Source organism: Ambystoma mexicanum, chromosome 7q, assembly GCF_040938575.1.
Source record: "Ambystoma mexicanum isolate Mex_15411 chromosome 7q, UKY_AmexF1_1, whole genome shotgun sequence".
In the NCBI taxonomy this organism is placed as follows: Eukaryota; Metazoa; Chordata; class Amphibia; order Caudata; family Ambystomatidae; genus Ambystoma; species Ambystoma mexicanum.
In genome coordinates this window covers 878,272,718-878,299,729 of record NC_090941.1, presented here as the reverse complement: position 1 = coordinate 878,299,729, position 27,012 = coordinate 878,272,718, and the positions used below count along the sequence as shown (strand labels likewise).

Genomic DNA, 27,012 nt, shown 5'->3' with positions numbered 1-27,012 from the left:
TGCACAAATTTCAATGGTTTTGATGTTAAAAACGTCAATGAAAGAGTTTTCTGGTGAAAAATACATTCAATATGATGTGGCATTTATAACATGCCGTACACAAGTGTTTTATAGGTAAAACAAGCTCTCTAGGAAAATTAATTTGGTGAAAAGACTGTATACCAGAATAGAGCTGTACACTGGCATTCCAGAAACCAGACCAATCACCTTCTCTGCAACTCTTCCTCCACTCGGACCATATCCCCCACTTCTCTCCCAACACCCCTACATGCACACTCCTAACCCTGATCCCCCCGACTCTACGCAACACGTCTCCTCCCCACACATCCCCATCTCATAATCCCCTTCCGCAAGTGCACAACACGCTTCCTAGAATAGAGATGCATGCTGGCTTTCCAGAAACCAGAACATCGATCCTATCTGCCACTCTACCATCCCCCTCTTTCTCCTCCCTCCTCTCACTACACCCCTACATGCACACCCCTCATCCCATCCTTCCTCCTCCCATGTCCCCTTCTATCTCCACTCCAAAACCTCCCCGATCTTCCCTAACTCACATTTCCCTTCCCTAAGCTGCTTTCAACCACCCCTCCTACTCTCACACACACACCATTGACTCCCAGACAACCCATTAAACACAAAGGTCACGTCCTCTGGAGGACATCGCACCCTCAATCCTCTCCTCAGCTCAGACCAAGACCCCCCTTGCAACCCTCCGGTACCTCCTCCCCTTATCAGTCTTCCACCACAGCCTCTCACCTAGCCCCAGATCATCTCCTCACCTAAACCCCTCTTTCCCACACAAGCACAGCCCTCCACTGCCTCTTAGAAAGACCTCCTACCCCTTCAACTCCCACCTTCCCGTATGCCTTCCCCAACTCCAAGAACTAACCTCCCTCACACACCTTATCTTCTCTCTTGCATACTCATCAACAGCTTATCTGTCTCCAAAAACAAACACATCATTTTTTACTTTATTTCTGATGAAAACCCAGACATCCTCTATATCTCTGAAACCTGGTTCTGCAATGACTTTGAACCCATCGCACACAAGGCCTTCCCCCCTTGCTACTCCCCGATTGTTCAAAATAGGTACAGCCATCCTTCACAAACAACACCTTGCAGTCTTATAAACTGAGAAACAACCCTGAAACAACCCTGCAAATCATTACATGAAAAATTCCAACTCTTTCCCTCCTGCACCCACTGCTTCTTACTACTTTACTGACTTCATGGCTACAATAGAATCTTTGCAGACTCCCTTAGCAACTCCTTATCATCCATCTGATTTCGCACCCGTCCCTTACCATATTAGGAGACTTCTACATATGGTTTGATTGTCCCTCCAACCCTATGACCCATCTACTCATCGATAATATGGAAGCTCTGAACATGACCCAACTGATATCACATTCCACTCATATAGTAGGACTCACCCTTGACGCGTTATTCAGCTTCAAAGCCTTTATCTCCACCTGCTTGCCCATCATCTAATCTGGACCGAACACACTCCACCATCTTCTTCTCTCTCCTAACCTTCTCCCATTGCTCTAGCCCCACCTCTCACTCCTCTCCCTCCCCTGTACTTCTTTGGAATAAGGTAATTATAAACCCAGACCTGGCGGATTCCCTTCTATTCTCCTCCCAGCCCTCACACTCCTTGAAGAATCTCTCACTATTGAACCTTTAAGCAAAAAGCTCTCCAATGCACTCCTCTGTCTCACACTGAAGAGATGCACCCACCCGAGATCTGGACCTAATTCCAAATGGTACACACCCTCCCTCAAATCCCTTAGAACACACAAACATTTCCCAGAGCACGCTTGGAGGGCCAACCCCATGCCTCAAAGCAAAGTCAGTTATGCCAGAAAAACCAGGGTCTGTACGATTGGAATTAGGAAAGCCAAAAGATCCTTCTATGGAAACCGAATTTCAAACTCCTTTAACCACAGCAGGGAACTCCACAGGATCATCGCAGAATACAATACTCCAAGCTTCTCCACCCCTCCCTTCTTCACTCCCAAACACTCTGCAATGCCCTGTCAGTCCACTTTTACAACATTGCTATCGAAATATAGCGTTCCATAACCACCAAACTATCATCATCCATCTGCCTTTCTTCTCCTCCTCACCCTGTCTCGACCCCACCTCAACCCACTCTGATGGTCCTATCCTCCTTCACTCCTATTTCTCAGCCTGAATTCCTGAATCTACCATTCCAGTGCTGCCTATCGGGCTCAAATGGGAATGGGGATCCCCGATTCCAGCACCCTTTGAAAGGGCAATCACCCCAGTAATTGCCCATTCACGGGTGGCGGTCTAATTTCTTTCAAGTTTGGAGGTAGCCTGCCGGTTTTACCGCCAAGGCTACCTCCAACCTTGTAATGAGGCCCAATGACTTTAAACCTTATGGTTGCATGCAACATAACGTCAAATGTAGCGCATGGAGTGACTGCATGGTGAGCATTTTCAAAGGCATTTTTCTCTTGATCAAATGAAGCTTTAAAAACATATAAAGTTTTCCTAGTATCAGATAATTTTTTTACACTTCTGGAAATAAATAACTACATTTTCCATGTAGTAGGGGTTCATGACAGTCTAGTCAAAATCTAATTTGAACTTTGAGACACCTCATAGTTAATCACTGCAGGTAAATACATTGTGTGGCTCTCAGTCATACTAATCAAGGAGAACATGTTGAATTTCAGCTTACCTCTGGGTGGACACAACTACCATTCAATAGTACATTTTAGTACCATTTGGCCTAACCCCCTTAGCTGCTCCTTCCCAGCAGATCGTGCCTGCGCTCGACAACGTATGGCAATCTCTATTTTTTACACTGAATTAGTGGATTTTCTCTTGGACATAAAGTCTAGTCCTTGCCTATGCCAATTCACTATTCTGGAGTCAACTCAGGTATACCGAGAAAATAGTGGTTTAGATCTCCTGGAACCTGCACCTCACAGATGTTTCTGTGGATCACCAAGTCCCATTCACAGGTCCCCCAGATTCCCAGAGTGAGGAGATTCGTCGGGACCGACTTCCTAAGTTAAACCCAAAGGGGCTTAACAAACATTCCACTGTTTTGATGTCACAGTGGCAGCTTGTGAACTTCCATGCATGTTTCCACAGCCACAACAACATCGGTACTCCTAAGTCATCCTTCAGCTCTTTTGGCCAGGACTTGTGGTTGATATCATCACAATTTGATCTCAGCATGTCATTCAGATAGTATTGCACTTCTCTGAATGCAACTACTCATACAGTCTTTCAGCCTGCATCTGTGATGTTAGAAATGAAATTCATTCATTTGTACTGTTTTTCTCTTGTTTAAAATGTAAATAAAGTTGATAAAAAAGAAATGAGATTCATTATCACATGTGTTATGCTGCTCAAGTCTTCTATGCCATGCAATTCATCTATGCTTGTCATAAGTCCCATTATCTTCTCTCTAGTGAGGGATATATTCAGGGCCACAGCTACTGAATCAACCCTCTCCCAGATCCTTCCTTCCAGGCTTCTTGGACTTTCCTATTTCCCGTCATTGAAGATGTCCTTGTCCTCTGCCAATCTAATCATTGCTCCTGTTGAACAATATGGAAAGGAGACATTACTTGAAAGTTCAATATGAGGAAAACAAAAACAAACCTGAATGAAGGGTGATATTTACCACCATCCACTTCTCCAGAATCAGCCCCACTAAGCACATTCTGCTATCAAGGCATCTGCAATAGTATTATGATCACTTTCTTTAGAATATTTAGTTTGGCGACGTGATAAAGTATTCCATTGATGGATGTGCAAATATTTAACTTTTTTAATGGTAGCCAATAGGGGAGGTGTCTTTCACTGTCTCGCCTACAATAGCTTTCCATTGTCAATATGCTGTGATTCTTAAATAGATCATTATAACATTGTAATTTCAGTATTTCCCCTTAACTGAAAGGGACAGAGAGGCCTGCCGCCACCACCATCTTTTCTAGCCTTTTTAAACTGAGCTCTTTTATTTCCTATTGAAAATTCCAATTTCATCCATTTGCCAACAATTTGTTCTCCACATTTTCTCTTACAATAGATTATACCATTATACAACAGGAACAATCTTTGACAGTACTACTAGCTCCCGCTCCCTGTTCCTTTTTTCCCCTAATGGTCTTGCCTTCAGCACCATCTTGCAATTTCTCCCTACTCATTTATGTTCACTGCCTGTGTTGTGTTAATAAATAATTCACTGTAAAAATGTTCTTTTATAATATTTAATTTGTTTATAATCTAGTTCCTGTCTTCATTAATTTCCCTTTTTAATTATTTTACACTCCCTCCATCTACCCAGGTTCACATAACTCGCGTTATGTAAGCTTGCATGCTGCCCAAGAAGAAACACCAACCTTCACTGGTGACCCTCCTTTGAAAACCCCTGGAACATTGGAGTTAGGCCTCTTACTTATCCTTTGTGTGTACACAGGGTTTTGAACAGAAGTGGCCCGTGACTGGCATCATATCGGCTGGGCCGGGATAATCCAAGTTCAGCGCTTAGCCACTCTCCTTGGCCTATTACCAACAGAGAGGTCCAGCGTTTATACAAAAGCACCAGAGAGTGCAAACCAATATCATTTACTAGGATGTGTAAGGGTGCAGAGTCTGCTTCCCTCAAATTGCGAACCCTGCAGATATCACCAGATAACCCGACATTGAAACCAGGCATGAAAGAAAGAGAGAACGTTTTCTTTCCATACAGCTGTGCAGAAATGGACAGAGTAACTGCCTGAGTATTCCTGTAAAAAATAAAACTCTCCAAAGCATAGAAACCTCAGGTCTTATATTGGGTTTTATACAAAACGACCTATACAAAAGAGTCAGAAGGATACATTTAGCAGGTGATATCAACAATGGATTTCTAGGTCATGGCTTTACAGCACCTTTTGAGCCCTGTACAATTTCACTCAACCCAGTCATGTTCTACAGACCCCGCCATTTTGATGAATATTTTCCCATGCTTCTTATGAGAGCCTGATCTGACAACTAGTGCCCACATGATCCCCCCGGTCCCCCCGGTTCTCAGGCAGTGCAGCCCTCCTTTAATGATGATACTAAAATGAGAATCAGGGTATATCTTAGATCTGGATAAAGCCTGACATAATATGCACACAGCATCACAGGCTTTTTTCTTCTATTATCCTGATTGCAACTTGACTCTGTCCATGGCTCATGTGTGTCCATAGCTCAAAATGGAATAACATGCTGCCACCTTCAACATCACTCATATAACTCTGGCACACAGGCACCATAACCCTGCGTAATATGATGAAGACCCAGGGAAGCAGAGTCCCAGTAAAGAAAAACATGACCTATTAGTCATCTACAACGCTGCCTTCATAGGGCGAGGGTGAATTCAGAGGGAAGTATAGAAGCACAATGTTTTGTGCCCACTGGAAAGACAACACATGAATGACATTACAAATGAGGGCAATATTCCAAAACAATTCTGTCGAAGATGCTGTCATCCCAAATATGGACCACAAATATTTCATGCAACGTGCGTCCATTGGGTGAGGACAACAAACATCATGTGCTCCTCTCTTTCGTTGTGCCAAATCATTATGCCTTCCAATATTGGCACCCAGGGAATGAGGCTCAGCCAATCAGGTGGCTGGAACAGCAGACAAGAATACACTTTCTCCACACGCTGTTTCCAGCCACCAGAGACCCTTCCCCGGGTTACGCCATCTTTTTGTTTCTTTGAATGTGGGTAGGTAACAGGGACACTCTCCCAGTTGCCTCCCCACCCCTCCAAAACAAGTGATACCCCTTCTCCACTGCTTCCCTCCCTCCCCACTTACCTGTTGGACCGAAGCTTTGTGCTCGGGTCCCGGTGCTTGTCCCACACCCGGCCAGCATGGACATGGAAAAGGGACTTTCCATATGGTGGCGGCAATAAGCGCAGTTAATCTCCCGAGAAAAAAATAAACCATTCGTACCTCGGATAAACCATGAGTTGTGAATGGCTTTCACCCCCACGTCGGTGGGCGGACATGGCGGGTAACCATTGGCGCATGGTAAGCAGTGTTCCCAATTAAAATTAAACCCTCCCGACATGCTCGCATGTCAGCGAGGGTTTCATTGTAATTGTGAGCGCTGCTTGCCATGTGAGCATGTCAAGCTGCACTCTCCATGAAAAATAAACCCTGCCTGGTATGCCAGCATGCCAGGCAGCGTTTGCTCACTTTGCACTGTGCAGTGCAAATATGAAGGGCAAAAGGCAGCGTACACACATTTATTCCACCTTTTAACTTTTATATTTGCATGCTGAAGTCCAAATAATGAAAATTTGGCAACAGGGGCCTGGCTACGGCTCAGTGCAAACATAGCAAGTACGTCTGTGAGCAAAATGAGCTCCACAGTGACGTTTGGTTCTATGTTGTTCTTTCCTGCTCGTCTTGAAGGATTGTCATGTTTTCGTCTGCATGAGCTTTTCATGCAGGCATAAAACAAATGGATTCCTATGGAATCTGCCTCAGATTAGCATCTGCTAATGAGTAGCTGGTTTCCATTGGCATCCATTAGTAAACACCATCTGCAAAGCATAATTTGTAGGCAGCATTTACTTTTCTACAACGCAGAAAGTAAAGCTGTAGAGTAAGGCAATGTTTACTTGGTTTTACTCTTCGATGTTATACTATGCTTTATCAATGTTTAAAATTGCATGGAGGGGACAAAATAACACATAGGTGCCAATGCTGGTCTCCCCTTTTCTTAAAAATACCTCCATTGGGATTTTAGTGTCATTTATACCATGATGGTCCAATGATATGCAAGTCACTATTTCTTTTAGAGGAATATCTTTTAAGATGAGATGGGTGCAATGCCATCGTTTTGGGAAATGTACATGAGTTCTGTACTTTCCCAATTTAAGGCTACCAGAAAATACAAAAGTAGGGGAATTCTATTCTAGCCGCATAAACACTACAGCTTTAATTGAAGCGACAAAGAAGAAGCGATTTAGCAATCATAATTCCTTTATTATCCAAATTTATGTTTTGGTTGTTAGCTCTAAGAAACAAAGGTTTCTCACCCTGAAGCATGCTTCATAAAAGTAAAGGAGCCATTCCTTTATTCGGGGTTGAGGAGAGAAACAAACAGCACAAAAATACCCATGAGTGCATAATAATATACTTTCGTTTTTTAGATGTAACGATGGTCCGCTCTCTATGCCAATGCTTGTTGCTATGCATACACGTTCAATGCTGTCTCACTTTTTCGAAATATTTAGGAATATGCCACCTTTGTGCCCTACAGGACTTTCTAGGTATCTTTTTGAACAATGAATCAAGAGAGGGGCCAGACTTCATGAAGTTCCTGCATAAAATACACATCTTTTCAGGGTGGCCAATTGAGAAGCTACCCTACAGCAACCCAAGAATTTGTGTGCACACCTTCTTCAAGTAAGTCTTTGAAATGGTAGACGCATAAGACTGATTGAATGTGGATGACTCGGTTCACAAAATGTTATGACGGATGATAGAAAAATACTAGTCACAAGAAAATGATGAAACAACACAGTAGTTGCACATTTAAAAAACCTTAACATTTTTAGGACTGCATTTTTGTTTATGTGTAACGAGACAAAATAATAGGCCTAGATAGTTGGTTATATCTTTGTTCTGAATGTTAAAAACATTCATAAAATAACATTACATGCATGATAGCACATTTAAATAACAAGAAAACAGAAAGCATGACAAAAAAAACTGAGAACAAAAAAAGAACTAATTATGCAGCAGCACGTTTCTTCATAACGGATAGTGCTCTTTCAATATGAGAATGCATAGCAAGTTCAACATGTTTGTTCAGTAGTGAATATGCATATATTTGATTTATGTATGGGAAACAAGAATAGAAAGTGTGTGTATTCATGTTCTTCTGCAATCTAACCCAGAATTCTTATGTTTTATGCTAATTTAGTCACTTATCTAATCTAGGTCAGTGTCAAGGGGCGTGAAGTATGTTGGAGAACACTTGCCCACCCCAAAAATATAGCACCACAATGTATTTTATTTACTTGAATTGGGGTCACTGGTGCCTGACACGAGACTAAGTGCCTGTTGCGATTTCATTTGCAAGATAGATGGGAAAGATTGAATCTTTCAAACCTCTTCAATAAATAAGAAGCACACCATTGTCCTGAGCCAGTTTTGTGGCTGAACTAATTATACAATCACATCAGTGCCATATTGTTACTAAAAGGAATCCCTAATTAGGGGAATTGATTGACCCACATCAGCCTACCTAGACACATTACTTTAGATTTACAAATGTGACAGTCCATGATGTCTATATAGCCATTCTCCAGTTTATGGATGTCACACAAGTACCTGCCAGAATTCTCAGTGTATACTTAGTCAATCTTTTTCAACTCGGAGTGAATTAACGTAGAAGCTGAACAAAAGTGGAACCATCACACGTCCCTGTCTAATCCTGCAGGTTGCACAAAATGCTGAAAAGATGAACTGCTAGTCCAACTGTAACCTTGCAGATATATTGATAGGTGATACAATCAACACATTTAGCAATGGCCTAGAAAAACCGAACTGGTAGAGTGACTGCCAGCATTTTGGTTGATTAACACAATCCAAGGAAAAGCTCAGATCTATAAGCACCAGATAAATTGGGCTCGTATGCCCTAGAACCTGTTTATCTAGGATTAATCTGAGGTTTAAGTGTAGCTCAGTGGTTCCAAAGGCTTCTCTAAATCCATATTGTTCTTCTGGAACAATATTCTTTGATCTATCCCAAACAGTGATGTGATTGTAAATAAAACTAGCATGCTATTTTGCTAATGTACCAGTTAGTACAATTATCTGATAGCATCTTGGGTCTAATCTGTCACTGGACAATAAGTGCCTTCCCCCAACTATCGGGGAAATAAATTACTGGCTGCAATTGTGTTAAAAGTATTAGTGAATACTGCAGCCCAAATTGGATTTGTTATGTTTCACTATGTCCTGGGGAACCAAGTATGGACTTGAGGCTTTCCCGCAAGGAGACACAGAAAGAGCAATCAGAGCTTCCTCAAGATTGCATTTGATAGGTGCTTGCTCTCTTAATGTCAGTTCCCTCTTCTCCAATAGTGTGAATGCAAAATAGAGCAATCAGATTGAATTGAGGAGTGAGTGGTATAATTTACCCAAGCTGATGGGGGGAAGCTTCTCATTGTCAGCGCTGTAATCAGTCACAAGGCAACAGGACACAATTGACCAGAATGTACTCTTAGGGTCTCATTACGACCCCGGCCTTAAACATGTCGCTATTAGCGCCATGGTTGACGCTGGTATTTTACCGATTGCGCCATGGTGGATGGCAGAATTACCGCCCCATTCCAAGGTTGGTGGGGCGGTAATTCCCCATTCACCATTGGCCCTTCCCCATTCCCATTTTTGCCCCCATAGGGCTCAATGGGAATGGGGAATGCGGTAATTACGGTACCGCAAATTGCGGTACCGTAATTACCTTGAAAGTCCCTTTGCAGGTTCCTTCCTTAACGGCTGGTAAAACCTCGTAATTAGATGGTAAGGGGTTAACGGCGCTGCCACCTTTTACAGCGCCGTTAACCCCTTACCGCCTGGGTCGTAATGAGGCCCATAGTTTTGCAGTGGGCTGTAGATTCTAAATGCTTCCAAACTTTTTTTGACTTTGCTAATACATTTCTGTAATTCTGTCTTGCCCTTGCCACCTCAGAATTATTCCTGTATGGATCCTTCTATATTTTTAGGAGAAAAGTTTACATATGTTTGTAGTCTGGAACAGTGTTTTAAGCTGTAGTTGTTTGAGTTTTAAATGTCAAAAAACATTGCCATTTGCAAAATGTTATTGTGAGCATCCAAGATGGCAATTTCAGTTGAAGCGCTTGAAAGAAAACGTTCTTCATTCCTGGTATAATAGCAGTAATAAGCTTATTGAAAGTTACTTCTTCATCTCAATTGGCCCATTTTATTTGACTTCAAAAGAATACAAGACTTAACATTGCACTTTCTCGGGGACTCCCTTAATATTGCTAGGGGGGATCGAATAGCCTGTATTAATGGGCTATGATCACAGTAAGGAATAGCTGGAGATGCCAGTCATTCACATGGATCAAGAAATAATCAATTGTTGAGGCATACCTGCGATTCCTGAAAGTCAGCTGTTTCGCCGAGTCGGACAGAAGCCTACCATTAACAGACCATAGACCCAACTCTCTTAAAAATGGTAATACAATTTTCCTGTCTTAGAGGTAGTGACACTGTTTACATATATCAACTGCTATATATTGAATGCTGCCATTAAGTTGGTGACATCGATATAATGCTCACTGACATACTATCGCATGCCACAATTCTGCAGACAGGAAACAGTCTCTTTTTGGAATCAATATTTTGTTTTATTAAAGTAAAATCAGTGCAAAAGGGGTCCCTAAGCTTTATGTAGAGGAAGTCACTACAATATTACCCTATAAGCGGTAGCTTTTCTACACAAGTGAAAATAACCTGCCAGTATAAATCTCGTTAGTTCTCAGAAACATGCATTCATTTACATAATCAAATCTATATATATTTCTGTATAGCAATAGGTATTCCAGTATTAATTCTGCTGCTTGTCGGTCAATGTATCAAAACTCTCTTCGCTTCAAGACATTTCCAAAATACACATACATTTACACGACAAACCACTGAAAGAACTTTGCTTTCCCGAATAGTACCAACAAATGCTGAAATCAGAGAGATACTGCATACATCATATCTCACATGTAAATAGTTGTGAGTATAGACCTGTGTGAGTTTTCACAAAAGATCTGCCTGTCACCCTCTCTGCGCTCTTGGAAAGCAAATCTCCTTCAGGTAATCTTCTCATTATGGATAAGGCCCAACTCTCTAGCTCATGTACAGGTGCTTGCAGTCCAGAATTGTAATCATCTTCCCTCTCTGTTTCTGTCTTTCTAAAATGTACCATAGTCCCACACTTATGACACACTATTTGATTGGTCAAATCTTTTGACTGTCTTGCCTCATAGTGAGTCGCCTGTGTAGAACACACACACCAAATCTTCATTTGTTGATTTGAATTCCTGTACAAATGAAACGAAAAAGGTGGTCTTAATATTCTAACATGCAAAATCATCGTTATTGCATTGATGGTAGGACCCTGCCAGCTCAATGAAACATGGATGACTGTAATCATCCGGCCGAGACACACGCCTGGATATGTGTCCTCACTATTTGGCATTTCTATTAATAAAGTTATGACCATTTCTCATTTTAATAGTTTTAAATTAACACTGAACATATTTAAATGCACACTGAATAAGTTTAGATAGGCTAGAAGGTCAAGAGAACAATGCACCAAGCCCTATGTTCCCAAGTCACCCGGCTGCAAAGTCAAAAGCCAAATCAGTTACTGCATATACAAAATATAATTGCAAAAGTAGATGCTGGTCACTGTAAATCCCATGCATGATGCTGCATCCAGAACCTATCTATGTCAGTAATGGCCAGTGTAAGTTCTTGCATGAGACTGCTGCACCAACCTGTCTATGCCAGTAATGATCACTTTAAATCACATGCATGATGATGATGCCACAACCTATCTGTGCCAGTAGTGATCACTGTCCATCACATGTGTGAAGCTTCTGCTAAAATATATCTATGCCTGAAAGAGTCACTTTAAGTTACATGCATGAAGCTACTGCCACAACCGGTCTATGCCATCAGCCTCTTGCAGGGATTTACAGGGACAAACTAAACAACACATGAGTACACACACTCATGAGCAGACACATGAGCAGACACACTCTGATGCTAACATACACAGACATAAACACATAGCTACAGCCTCACTCAACTTGTCTTACACTTACAAACATACATGTGCACACACATGCACACACACAATGCATTATATTCAAACACACATGCAAGCATAAATACACATGAAACAAACACACACCCCACACACACACTAACCTTAGGTCTTCTTCTCCTCTGTCTTTTCTTCAGGGGATAGGAGCACAACTAGCTATACAACTTCACCACAACAGACAGATCACAAAACATGATGAAATCCGGTGCACAGCATCAGCGCACACCACAAGGACTTGAATACCCGGGGCAAGCTGGAACTGGACTGTTGAGGGACGTAGTTGTCTACTAACTCTGTAAGTGATGCACTGGGCCACACATGTCGTTGTGTTGGCCCCACACCACGTGTATACTGACTAAGTGCCCGCCCTGCGGGAGGCAAACCAGGAATGATCCTCTGGTTCACACACAAATGAGAAAATGTTTTGGGTTTCACACAAACAAGCAAAAATACAAATGTTAATGTTATTTTGGAGAGGCAGAGGCAATCCAAATGTAAGATGGCACACAAGGAATGAGGCAAACACACAGCCAAATAGTATAATAAATAAAGTGAAAAAAAAACCTTTATGGGTGACAGAAAGGAACAAGGGACATCATGATCATTTTTTCTCTCAGGGAAAGTAAGGGTAAGTGAAGAAAGATGACCTAACAAACAGATGAATGGCAGCAAGATTTTATTTTTCTGCCCTTTGGGTCAGTGATTCTTTCCATCTTGTGCGCTTACCTGCTGCACATGTTTAAAATGTTTATTTCTCTCAGCCTTGCTGCATTGGGGTTCATTTGAGCTTCTCCTGTCCTTCCTCATTGCCAATGACCTCCCACCCCGCTCTTACACCGCCCACAACCCCTGATTGAGTGCTTGTCTGTGTTTCTTCTAACTCCTCTGCCTGCCGATTCTCGGTGAGGCATTTACCTGCAATTTGTCATCTGGGTGAGTGATTCTTTTGTGCGCTGCCCTCTGCACTAGTTTAGAACATTTATTTCTCTGGGCCTTTCCTCATCACGCCTCGTGTGAGCTTCTACCCACCTTTCTCATTCACGACCGCCTTCCATGGGCGTAGGACATGTGGAGGACAGGGGGGACAAATCTCCCCCACAATTTTAAGTGGGGGGATGTAATGTCATTTATCCCCCCAGATAAATGTGTTTGGTGTGTCGTGCAGGGATCTGTTTTTGAAGTGGGGGGAGGGGCTGCTTATTGTGTAAGCTGCCCTCTCCCCCTTGGCCCCTAAAGCATGGGGGCAATACATACCCTGGGGGCAGATGGGTGATCATCTGCCCCCAGGGAAGGGGGGCAAACAAAAAAATATATATATATTATAACTTGTTTTGGGTGGGGCGGTGGGGCAGGGGGGCCCACTAGACCAACAGGATTTTTTGTGTTTGAAAGGGGGACGGCCCTCCCCCCCAACCTAAGTGGATGAGGGGGCACCTTATGTAGCCCTCCCTGGTGGCAGATTTCTGCCCCTAGGAAGGGGTACATGAGATGCCCCCATCCATTTGGGGTGAGGGGAGTGACCACTGCAAATATTGGCAGAGCCACCCCACCCCCCAAGCCTGGGGCAGTACGTTTTGCCACCCCCATGGGGTCAGATGGTCACACACATGTGCCATCTGCCCCTAGGGAAGGGCAAAACAAATATATATATATATATATATATATATATATATATATATATATATATATATATATATATATATATATATATATATATATATATATAACTTGTTTTGGGAGGGGGTGGGGGGCCCACTAGACAACCAGTATTTTTGTGTTTGAAAGGGGGGGTGGCCCTGTCCCCCCGCCCTAAGTGTATGGGGGCACCCCATGTAGCCTTCCCTGGGCAGATTTCTGCCCCTAGGAAGGGGTACATGAGATGCCCCCATCCGTTTGGGGTGGGGAGTGGGGCCACAGCAAATATTGGCAGAGCAACCCCCCCCTAGGGCAGTACATTTTGCCCCCCCGGGGGAAGATGGCCACACACATGTGCCCATCTGCCCCTAGGAAAGGGGCAAAACAAAAATAAAACAAATTATAACTTGTTTTGGGTGGGTGTGGGGGGCAATTGAACCACCATGGATGTTTTTAGTGGAAAGGGGGTGGCCCTCTTTCCCCACCCCAAATGGATGGGGGCATCTCATGTAGCCCTCCCTGGGGGCAGATTGCTAGCACAATCTTCCCCCAGGAAAGAGGCAAAAAAAAAAATAAAAAAAAAATGATAACTTGTTTTGTGTGGGTGTGGGGGTCACTAAACCACCATGGATGTTTTTAGTGGAAAGGGGGGTGCCCACGCATGCCTTCTTTTCGGAAATGCATGGGGTTCCCTGTTTTCCTTGGTGGCTTCAACACCCTAGGCCCAAATCTGTAGGTTGTCCACATGAGAAAAATCTGCTTTGCCGTAAGGCTTGGGGTTATCAGTGGGTTAGCCTTTTCCCTTTGTGCCGAGGTAGTTGCATCCACACATGTGAGGTACCGTTTTCGGCGGGACTCCTGTGGGAACATGAGAAGGTAGGACATATGTTGTTGGCGGCGTGTTTCGGTGGGTGGGCAGAGGGAAATGTCTCTGAAATTTGGTGGAAAAAAACACAATTTTCAGACATTTCACTCTGGCCACCCACTGAAACACACTGCCAACAACACATGTCCTACCATCCTGCATTCCCACTGGTGTACCGACAAAAATGGTACCTCACATGTATGGGTGCACCTACCTGGGCGCTAAGGGAAAAGGCTAAACCACTGGTAACCCCCAAAGAGTTTGAGGAGACTACCTACAGATTTGGACATAGGGTGTCGAAGCCACGAATGAAAACAGGGTAACCCATGCATTTTCAAAAAGAAGTCACCCGTGGGAACCCACAGAGGTCTGACGTGATTGAATCGCCCCAGAATTTATTACCCACATTCCCAAACAAAGTGAAGTTTTTTCCACTAAATTTCAGACTTTGTCAGGGATTGTGGGTCATAAATTATGGGGCGATTCACGCAAGTCAGACCTCTGTGGATTACCACGGGTGTCTTCTTTTCAGAAATGCATGGGATTTACTATTTTTCTTCGTGGCTTCGACACGCTGGGCCCAATTCGGTAGGTAGTCCACATGAGCAAAATTCCTGAAAATCTGCTGTGCGAAAAGACTTGGGGTTACCAGTGTTTTAGGGTTTTCCCTTTGCACCCAGGTAGGTGCACCCACACATGTGAGGTACCATTTTCATCAGGAAACCTGTGGGAATGCAGGAAGATAGGCCATGTGTTGTTGGCTGCGTGTTTCGGTTGGTGACCAGAGTGAAATTTGCGGAAATTGTGGGTTTTTTTCTGTCATTTTCCCGATTTCCCCCCAAACTATGGAATCTTTTCCTACTTAGTTGCCTGACCTGTGCAAATCACCCCTTCCTAAACTTGGAATATTGGCTACTTTTCAGAAATGTATGCCTTTCTGGCTTCCCATTCAGCTTTCCTACCTTTTTCTTCCATTCCGTCCACGCATGTCCTATTGGACAAAAAACTTCAAAATCGCCTACCTCTCACAAAACAGCTGATTAGCATATCAAAATATGTTATTTTGGTTTCCACTCAATCTGTTCTTGAAAGCCTGGAAAATGGCAAATCCAGCCAGCACAGCAAACCATTTGTTCCTAGCTCTTACAAAGGAAACACCACAGGCTTCTTTGTACAACATTTTATTGGCATGTTCTGAATAAACCCCAAATGTTATCCTTTTTGGTTATTTTCTCTCACCCCCTACAGCAAACTAGGATTCCTGGGTGGTATTACGATCGCCTACATGTGGGAAAAAAGGGGCCACCTTTCTCCGAGATACCTCATGTAAAATGAGTTACAAGGGATTGAATGGTGACATACCGAAATCACCAAAAAAGTCCTTGGCACTGGGGGGAAATACCCATGGCAGTTAAGGGGTTAAGACGGTGAAGCCCCAGAGGAGACATCATTTGTAAGGTAGCTCAGTTAGTTAATTCTCCAAATCAGGGGAGTTGCTAGGTCCCGGGGCTACGCTGATGTCGGAACTGTTGGGACTGGGGGCTAGCTAGTCTTTTGGCTGTAGCTCCTGAGATTCTATCCGGGGCTACAACCCAGGGGCTATGGCCCCCTTAGCCCCCCCCTAGCAACGCCCCTGCTCCAAATGCAGATTGTGCACAGGAATATGTAACACCTGTGTTCAGCACCTGACTTAATCTTCCGGTGGGATAATAGGCAGAGTGAATGCATTCAGCTTCCGATGCAACACAGCATTTTCCAGGTCAATTGGTTCAGAAAAATTGGTGGAAAACACTACTACTGTCGCTTTTTCTAACTGGCCAGTTTTTCGTGCATTTTCTGGGTGGAGTTGGGAAGCCGTGTGGACACACCAGGACCCCCTGTATTTCCGGCTCCACCTGACAAATGCGGCCTTACTGCCAGCATGGATTCTCATGCTGGAAATAAGGAAAAGGACTCCTCTGGGATCTGTTTGGAAATTAAACCTGGTAAAAGCGGGCAGAGTCCAGAGGAAGCCATTGTCAATTCCGCCAGCAATCGCTAATTGCGTGAGGTATTTACACTCTTCCAAATGGAAAAGCAATGTGATTTCAAGTTAAAATCTTCCATTTTGTGGCGGAAAATTAAAAATGTGTGCCAATGGAAGTGGTCCACTCCATGCAGTTTACTTTGCGCCTAGATGCTTGGGGGTTTTGCGTGATGCTACACATGTAATAAATACATTTAACATGACCCCATATAAATGCCAATTTGTGATCAGAATGAGTGAGCATGGCATGTCGCTGGTAAGAGGGTGCCCTGTGCTTCTTGATTGCGTTGGCAAATGCCCTTAATTGCCATCTCGCGTTAAGCAGGTGCTGAAACCCATCAGTGTGGATTGTGCAATAGTAAGTCAACAGAGGTATTTCAAATCGCCAATTTCGCTCTTTGGGTGACATTGTCAAAGTGGGAGCATGTTGCCCAGCATGTGCCACTTTCTCTGCGGAGTGAATTGTGCCCACCCCGAGGAAGAAGTGTGAAAAACCCACAAGGGCACTGTGCCCTGCTCTTTCTGTGTGTGTCTTCCCCACAGGCTGACAGATGCCGACTGAGACATGGGTAAGTCTCAGGTGGCAAGGCTGTACCCTAGTTGATGTGGCAAAGGATTCCAGACTTCTGAGGCTGATAAAATTAGTAGCATTGAGTTACATGCCACCTGACAGGTATGTGTGTTAAAGTTGCAAAGCAGAGCTATTAGTGGGCTAAAGCAGGAGGAAATGTCTGCCCACCCTCAAAGGGTACATACAACCAAAAGAAATAGGCCCCTCCCCCCATCATGGTTGTAGGGGCCAGGCTCCAAAACAGGGCAAGAATGCTCTCCAATCATACATAGCCGCAGGCAGGGTACCCCTCGTGCTCCAGGAACCCTGTTGAGCAACCTCTGTGCTTTCCAGGTGATACTAACGTTATTTAAAGCCAGAAGTCTAAAAGGTAATCCCTTAATTGCAGCTGGAAATTATCTCCGGGCGTGATCAAAATATCTTAACCAAGTGTGACATCATCCCCTTCCTTTATAAGCAATATGTGTGCTCTTGCGTTTCTTCATCCACTGAATTACTGTTAGAAACAAAGGCAAGAGTTGTGTCTCTTGTGTAGGCATTAGGAAGGCAGTTGCCAGCCTCTGGCATAATATGCCCTTGTTCTTCCAATATTGGCTAGCTGTTGCCCTCTTATGGCCAGGTAGAACCATGATGGCAGTGACTTTCCACTGCAGACAGAAAAGCGGAAATAAGATGCCAATTCAAAACACGGAACAAATAGAAGTTACAACAGACTGCAGCTACATTTGCTGTGTTAGGGAGAATATGTTGAGTGTTCAAGCAAGGAGGTATGTATTAAGCAAGCACGCAGTGAGACAAGGGAGAGGCAAAGAAAGGCCAGAGGGGCTCTTTGAATAATGTAACAGTGCAGAGGACCCATGCTCTGCCGTCCTGGTAACATATGAGAGAATCACATAGATCAGGCTTTGCAGCAAATGTTAAACGAGAAAGGAACAGAGTCCAGCTCTGCATTCAGAATAACAAAGGCAAAGAAAGGCTAGGCTCTGAAGCCAGCATGAGATGGAATAAGAGGGACCAGACTCATCGTGAGAGGCTAGATGGGCCATCGCAGGGGTGCTAGAGGGGCAGGCCACATAGCGGGCTACCCCTCTGGCCACCCCCTGGTTTCACATACACCCCACCTACTAGGCATCCCCTGGGTCCGACACAATTGGCCGGGGACCTGAGTGCTTGTAAGTGGGTGGGTTTGCGATCGTTCATCCTCCTTCTTTGCTGTACCCCCCCCCCACCACCCCAGGAGGACAGTCAAAGAAGCAACATCACACACTTGGTCCCTCTACTTCCATAACAGGGCTTACTCAGAGGTACAAACAAGATTTCGTCTTTCTTTGAAACCACCATCTTTCCATTCCAAAAGACACACATGTCTCCTTGCCCCTCACAAAAAAGTAGCAACTTGCAGTTGGTAGAAAAGGCTACAACTCCTTTATTTGGCAGGAGTCAACTTACAGGTGATCTGCCTCATTACGAGCTGGTGTCCTAGCTGTGGCCCAGTGGAAGTAATTGTTATTTCCTCTCTCTTACCATGAGCTCATAGTCAGATGAAAAATCCAGAAATGCAACATACAAAGACATGTTCTTTACTGCTGCATCCTTTAATTTTCTTCTGTTTTCTTTTCTTCTTTTCTCTTGTTTTATACAGTGATATTTGTAATTTAGTACGTACTGCTATTTTAATTCTAATTTTGTGAAAAGTCGAGTTCTTTGACTAAAACACAATAAATAAATAAAGCAAAGTCCCCAAGATGTCCCCTGTCCCCCCCGATTTTATGTGTCTCCTACGCCCCTGCCGCCTTCCACCCTGCCCCGACCCCAGAATGGGTGCTTGTCTGTGTTTCTTCTAACTACACTGCCTGCCCATGCCCGGCGTGGCATTTTCCTGCAATTTTCAAACTGGGTGAGTGATTCTTTGCCATCTTGCGCGCTCCGCATTGCGCTGGTTTAAACACTTGTATTTCTCTGGGCCATGCCGCATCACAGCTCGTGTGAGCTTCTCCTCTGCATCCTACTTGCCTCCCACCCCACACCGACCCCTGATTGGGTGCTTGTCTGTGTTTCTTCTAACTGCACTGCCTGCCAAAGCTCAGTCCAGCATTTTCCTGCAATTTTCCATCTTGGTGAGTGATTCTTTTCCATCTTGCGTGCTCCCCGCTGCACTTGCTTAAAAAAGTGTTATTTCTCTGGGCCTTCCCTCGTTGTTTCTCGTGTGAGCTTCTCCCCTCCTTCCTCATTCCCTCCCACCAACCCCTGATTGGGTGCTTGTCTGTGTTTCATCTAACTGCAGTGTCTGCCGACACTCGGCGTTGCATTTCTTTGCAATTTGCCATCTGGGTGAGTGATTCTATTCCATCTTTTATGCTCCCTATTTCACTGATTTTAAAAGTTGGATTTCGCTGGGTCTTGCTGCATTGTGGCTCGTGTGAGCTTCTCCCCTCCTTCCTCATTCCTGCCCGCCTCCCACTCCACCCTCCACCCCTGATTGGGTGCCTGTTTGTGTTTCTTTTAACTACACTGCCTGCCGACGCTCAGCGTGGCATTTCCCTGTAATTTGCCATTTGGGTGAGTGATTCTTTTCCATCTTGTGCGCTCCCCGCTGCACTGGTTTAGAACATTTATTTCTCTGGGCCTTGCCACATCACTTATCGTGTGAGCTTTTCCCCACTTTCCTCATTCCCGCCCATCTTCCACCCTGCCCCAACCCCTGATTGTGTGCTTGTCTGTGTTTCTTCTAACTTCACCCCCTGCCGATGCCTGGCGTGGCATTTCCCTACAATTTGTCATCAGGGTGAGTGATTCTTTTCCATCTTGTGGGCCTTGTATTTCTCTAGGCCTTGCCACATAACGGCTCGTGTGAGCTTCTCCCTACTTTCCACGTTCCCGCCCACCTCCCACACCGCCCAACCCTGAATGGGTTCTTGTCTCTGTTTCTTCTAACTACACTGCCTGCCAACGCTCAGCGTGGCGGCATTTCCCTGTAATTTGCCATCTGGATGAGTGATTCTTTTCCCTCTTGCGCTCTCCCCCCTGCACTGGTTTTAAAAGTTGTATTTCTCAGGATCTTGCTGCTTGTGTGAGCTTCTCCCCTTCTTCTTTGTTCCTGCCCACCTCCCGCCCCGCCATCGAACCCTGATTGGTTGCTTGTTTGTGTTTCTTCTAACTACACTGCCTGCCGACGCTGGATACAGCATTTTCCTGCAATTTGCGATCTGGTTGAGTGATTCTTTTCCATCTTGTGCACTCCCAACTGCACTGGTTTAAAACATTTTATTTCTCGGGCCTTGCCACATCGTGGCTCATGTGAGCTTCTCCCCTCCTTCCCCATTCCAGCCTGCCTCCAAACCCATCCAGACGCCAGATTGGGTGCTTTGTCCCTCTTATGAGAACCCAGTAGGGTAGCCTCTCTGCCCATTGCAGCCCTCTGTGGCTAAGGGCCCAGAGGCAAAGGGCATCTCCCACAGGAGCAGCTCCACAGGGTGTTTACCAGTGTACGCCTTGTGAGCAGGCAGTGCAGCTGTCAACCAGCAGCGACTGACAATGTAAGAACAGTGCAGGCAGGGGAGACAGCCATTACTGTTCCCTATTTAATTGTTCCTCCTCACTTATTAGTTCTGTTAGCTAATTCTGCAGTCTGCTGCACTTGGTAGTTGTTTGTTTCCCATATTTGCCATTGGTGAATTGTCATAATTAGCCAGTGGACTTTCTCCCTTCTTGGAAAGTCAAATCTGTGTGTTCTTGCATTTATTGTTGTTTTTAAAAATTAGGCTGTTCCCTCTTTTCTATGAAAGCCGAATCTGTGTGTTCTTCCACTCACTGCTTGTTCTTCCACTCACTTCTGTGTTTAAAAATTAGGCTTTTCCCTCTTTTCTAGGAATACCAAATCTGTGTGTTTGTGCACTCGCTGCTGTGTTTAAGAATTGGGCCTTTTCACTTTTTTCTAGGAAAGTCGAATCTGCGTGTTCTTGCACTCGCTGCTGTGTTTAAAAACTAGGCCTTTTCCCTCTATCGTTCTATCTATGTTCTTCCCTCTGTCCTGATAACTTGCATCTAGGTGTTGTGCTTTCTGTTATGTGATGTAACCAAGGCCTTTTTCCTTCCTGGACACTTGACTCTACATTGTTGCAATGCTGTTGGTTGTAGTTGGTATCATGCTCTGCAGTTCTTCCCTATCTCCCTCTCTACCCCTTTCATTCTCTCTGCACTCTCCCTTAATGGTGCTGTCAATCCCCACTATTTACTCCAATTGCTATTCTATCACCTATCCTATCCCTCTGATGAAGTCTGGAATGTATACGATCAAGAAGGATCCACTGGTCTCTAATCCAGGCCTGCCCATTGCTGACACCTATGCCAACGCTTCCTCCAGACATACTTTCACTGATATCCTCTTTGTCGTTCCTTCTCTGGACCTTTGGATTCCACTTATGGTCTATGTGCCCTCTCCTTTCTCTTCCTCTCCCATTAATGGTGGCACCCATTGGGAGCTAACCATGGCATCCTTCTTGTCCTCTCTGGGATCATCATTAATGTTTATGTCATAGTCATGAAGTCAGGGGCACAGGCATGCAGGCGTTGCATGCACAGGAGACCTGGGTGGACACTGTCCTGGCACCAGGCTCATGAACAAAAGTAAACAAGAACATCCATTTAACACCCAAAAGCTTTTTATTATGGACATAGCACTTCAGATGCATTAACCTTGAACATTCAATCCATTAAGCAGGATGCATTAACATTGAACATTCCATCCATTAAGCAGCCCCAAGTGTATTCTTGGGTGTGGCTGCTAATGGATTGCCTTCGCACATGCTCACTCTCTAGGAGTGGCAGGGTGTGGCTGGTAAGCCGTCCCTAATGGGCATGCCCACGATCTCAGCTATATAAGCTGCCCCGATCCTCAAGACAGACGCTTTGTGTTATTCTGCACTTGCAAGCAGTGTAACGCTCACCGTCGCCTGAGGTCAGACTTACCTTTGAAGATCCTGCTTCCTGGACATCCTGCTTCCTGCCAGCATACTTACCAACTGGGGGAAGCTGTTCTCACTTGTACATCTCTTTGGTGAACCAAGTATTCATCTTTACACTTTCCGGAATGCCGGGAAGTATTCATTTTGGCACCACAGCATGACACGCTCCATCGTCGACAGCAGCGCCTGCAAGGAAAAACAGAAGACAAGGTTAGACATAAAAAAACAGTCAGTTTAAGGTTGCGCTTCGCCTTACTTCACGCTTTCCTTAAACCATCACTTACCTGCTGTCGAACATTGCGGTAGCATCCATCTTCCATCCGGCCGCGTCTCGCGTCTCACAGCGGCATTGAGGCCGCATTTCCATCTAAGGGAAGAAAACAGAATAGAGACATTATTGCGGGCATAAATAGGAGCAACATATAAAGACATTAAACAGAATGAACAGCATCACAAGAACTCAAGAAAGCCTTACCAATCAGAAGGAGAAGCATAGTCACAGCTGGACTGGACTAATCCTCATCAGGGATCAGTGAAGGAACTAGATCCCATTCAACGTGCCCCTGCCAGAAGTAGAAGGACGGAGAGCTAATCTTCCATAATTCACAGGTGAGCTTTATGGGCCGGCCTATGCTCACAGAAACCGTACTTTGGGGTGAAGGGTTCGAGATTCACAACAATCACAGATTGGCGCACTCATACACTCTTATCTCCACGCAGGAGCAGTATCACCACGTACCACCGCTCACAGCTTTTCTACTGAGGGAGAGGCCTGAAGAGGGTGATTCAAGTTCAGGGAGTGCTGCAACCCTGCCCCAACACCTCCGCAGAGACCAGGTGAGCGTAACAGAACGCGAAAGCCTCTAATACTGTCTGCCTGGGCATTATGGAAACTTCAGAAACAGATCAGTTAGCCCTGTTAATAGGGGAATTACGGGCTGAAGTACATGCTTGAAGAAAGGATACTAATGCATTATGGAGGGATCTTATTGTAATTCGAGAAAGAACTGACAAATTGGCAAGACAAATGCTACAAGCACAAACAGGACAGGTTCCACTGCCTGGAGTGACCCATTCTTCTCATTCTTCCACACCACAACAATCAACACCAGTTCGGGTGGTTCTTCCAGGATCAGTGCCACTAGCCCCTCCCATAAGCTTCATCGGTGACCCAAAAAAGTTCGCTGTATTTATGAACCAATGTCACCTTCATTTCTTGTGCAGACCAGGAGCCTTTCCTAATGACCAAGCCAAAGTGGTGTTTTTACTCTCGCATTTAGGAGGTAGTGCAGTAGACTGGTCTATACCTTTGGTAAATCAACATGACCCTTTACTCCAGAACCTTGGGAATTTCCAACATGAGATGGAGAAATTGTATGCCCATCATACTCAAGGACAAGCTCTGGACAAGGAGTTGTTGTCACTCAGACAAAGGAGTCAAGATCTATTAACCTATATTGCAACCTTCAATCGTCTCATAGCCCAGACCAACTGGCCAGAAGAGAATAGGACTACAATCTTTTACCAAGGGTTATGTGGAGAACTTAAGGATGTGTTGGCGCAAGTGGTGAATCCACCTGAGAGGTGTGCGTACTACATAGACCTGACGGTGCAACTCGATCATAGGTTGCAGAATCGGAAAATGGATTGAGCTGGATCAGAGGGACGGTCAGTTTACGTACAACCTCATGAGAATCAGACGAAACCACATGAACAGTCTGAGCCAATGTAAATTGGTGGATTACGAAGTCCCCTTACCAAAGCATAAAGGGAAAAAGAAGACAACAACAGCTTTGCTTATATTGTGGGCAAGCAGGTCACTTCCTCCATGACTGCCCGGTAAAATCATCCAAGAAAATGGTTGAGGCAACAGACAAAACTGATGAAGAAGAAGAACAAAACTCGGGAAACGCCAATGGCCGGCAAGTATAGGGATCCGCTTTTCGAGCATGAAAATGTAATCTATACAGACTTCACATTTAGACCTTCCAGTGCTTTTGGTGAATCACAGGCAACCATCAAAAATACATGCCTTGGAGACATATAATGATTGTGGAGCTGTGGGTAACTATATTAACCAAGATTTGGCTCTCCAAATAGGCCTTCCTCTCCGACAGAAGCAGAAATCAGAAAACATCACTGCTGTGGATGGTTCTCAGCTATCATCTGGCCCGGTGACACAATACACTGAGAAGGTCAAGCTTCTGTGTCAGGACGGGCATCAAGAGGACATTACTTTCGATCTCATCAGTGCTCCTCAGTTCCAGATCATATTGGGAATGCACTGGCTGGAGACACACAATCCTAGGATCGACTGGCGAAAATGAGTTCTGACATTTCCTCATGATTGTGCCGACACATGTTACAAAAAAGATGCCACTAGTCTGAAACCGAAGAAAGGAATCGTGTTGGGTCTCATCAGCTCCTTACCGCTTGAATACCGAGATTACCAGGATGTCTTCAAAAAAGAGCAAGCCAATGTTCTGTCCACGCACAGACCCTACGATTGTCAAATAGATCTTGTACCCAGATCCCAGAACCCTTGCAGCCGAATTTACGCTCTGACAGAACAGGAAAATCAGCATCTTAGAACTTACCTGGATCAGTACCTGGCAAACGGTTTCATTCGCCCGTCCAAGTCACCTGCCTCCTCGCCCTTATTCTTCGTGCCTAAAAAGTAGGGGGACTTAAGAATGTGCATTGACTATAGAGCCATCAATCAGATCACAGTAACAAATTGATATCCTTTACCACTTATTTCAGAGCTCCTGGACCAAGTGAAACATGCTCAAATCTACACAAAACTGGATTTAAGAGGAGCATACCATCTTGTAAGAGTAAAAGAGGGAGACAAGTGGAAAACGGCCTTCTGCATGAAGTACAGCCTCTTTGAATACCAGGTCATGCCCTTCAGGCTATGCAATGCCCCCGCGGCGTTCCAATTCTTTATGAATGATGTACTCCGTAAACTACTGGATGTTTGCGCACTTGTTTACATTGACGACACTCTTATCTACTCAAATTCCATGGAAGAACATGTAGGCCATGTCTGGGCAGTCTTAGAGAAGCTTTGACAACACCAATTGTATGCCAAGTTGGAAAAATGTTTTTTCCATGTAACCGAGGTTGAGTTTCTCGGTTTCATGCTCACACTACAAGGTGTACATATGGATACACGAAAGGTGGATGCAATCCTCCTATGGCCCTCACCAACATCCAAGAAAGGAGTGCAAAGCATGCTTGGATTCGCCAACTTTTACCGTCGGTTTATATCTGGGTTTTCACAAATTGTACATCCAATGACTTCCTTGTTAAAGAAAATTCAAAAGTTCCATTGGTCGACAGAAGCGGAAGACGCCTTCCAGAAGTTGAAACTAGCATTCACTACAGCACCAGTCCTTCGACACCCACCACCAGACCTACCTTACATAGTTGAGCCAGATGCTTAAAAAATAGCCATGGGAGCAGTATTGTCACAACGAGACCCTGAAACAGGACAACTACACCCTGTTGCATTCTGGTCCCACAAATTTTCAGCCCCCGAGCTGAACTACCAATCACAGATAAGGAATTACTGGCCATTAAAGCAGCATTCAAGGCCTGGAGACATTAGCTTCTTGGGGCAAGACATACAGTCACTGTCATCAATGACCACCGTAACTTGCAATACTTGAAAACCGTCAAAGCACAATCCTCTCATCAACTTTGTTGGGCTCTCTTTTTCACGGAATACAATTTTATTATCACTTATAGACCTGGAGTACGCAATGGGAAAGCAGACTCTCTATCATGCATGAGTGAAGAAGAAGAGGCTTTTACAGCATCTGACCCCGTTGCCATAATTCCTGAGGAAAGGATTCAAATCAGAATATCTGCCACCACGTGTGTGGATGACCAAAGAACCAGTTTGCAATCCCCGATGGATCAATCAACACAACAGGAATGGCTGTTAAAAGGTGACCAGTACACAATAGAAGACAATCTACTATATTTCCAAGGACAATTATACTTTGCCATACTTCGCGTTTTCCTTAAACCATTACTTATCTGCTGTCGAACATTGCGGTAGCATCCATCTTCCATCCAGCTGCATCTCGCGTCTCACAGCTGCATTGAGGCCGCATTTCCATCTAAGGGAAGGAAACAGAAGAGAGACATTATTGCGGGCATAAATAGGAGTAACATATAAAGACATTAAACAGAATGAACAGCATCACAAGAGCTCAAGAAAGACTTACCAATCATAAGGAGAAGCATAGTCGCAGCTGGACTACGCTAATCCTTATCAGGGATCAGTGAAGGAACTAGATCCCATTCGACGCGCCCCTGCCAGAAGCAGCAGGAAGGAGAGCTTATCTTCCATAATTCACAGTTGAGCTTTATGGGCCGGTGTATGCTCACAGAATCCGTACTTTGGGGAACAACAATCACAGATTGGCGCACTCACACACTCTTATCTCCACAGAGGAGCAGTATCACCACATACCACTGCTCACAACTTTTCTATTGAGGGAGAGTCCTCTAGGGGGTGATTCAAGTTCAGGGAGTGCTGCAACCTTGCCCCAACGCCTCCGCAGAGACCAGGTGAGCATAACAGTTTACCTAAATCACACTGTCATGGTGCACGTCTCGCAGGCCAACCTCCTCCTTCTCGATAGACATAATCCGTCTCTCATCAACTCCCGCCCCTCTCTTACCATCCCTCTTTCTGCCACACCCCTGGCCCCACTGTCACCTCCTGCGGGTGTACCACACTCCTTTACCCCTCCTTGGAAGAATTTCAAAAGTGGCAACCTTCTCCACTTAGCTACCGTCAACTTTCGCTCTGCAATGAAATACTCCTCTGACATCTGCCACCTCCTTGAAGACTTTGGCCTCGGCGTCCTCACTCTTGACGATAAATGCTTCACTGCCATCTCTGTCATGAGTGTTGACACTCTCCTCCCTGCGGGGTACAAAATACTCTGTAAGCCCAGGTATAACCGGCACAGGGGCGGAGTTACCTTGAGCTTCCCTATGTGGGTCCCTGCTACTATCATACTCACTCAGGCCTACTCCT

The 27,012-nt window shown here is 44.7% G+C and overlaps 1 protein-coding gene across 1 annotated transcript in view; it reads left to right on the top strand.

Annotated features, from left to right (window-relative positions):
* The window catches only part of LOC138528089 (uncharacterized), an 840,778-nt gene that overhangs the window by 293,083 nt on the left and 520,683 nt on the right, over positions 1-27,012 (top strand). The window contains exon 7 of the mRNA XM_069639536.1: positions 7,297-7,442. Coding sequence (XP_069495637.1) covers positions 7,297-7,442 — 146 coding nt within the window. The remainder of the gene's footprint in view (positions 1-7,296; positions 7,443-27,012) is intronic.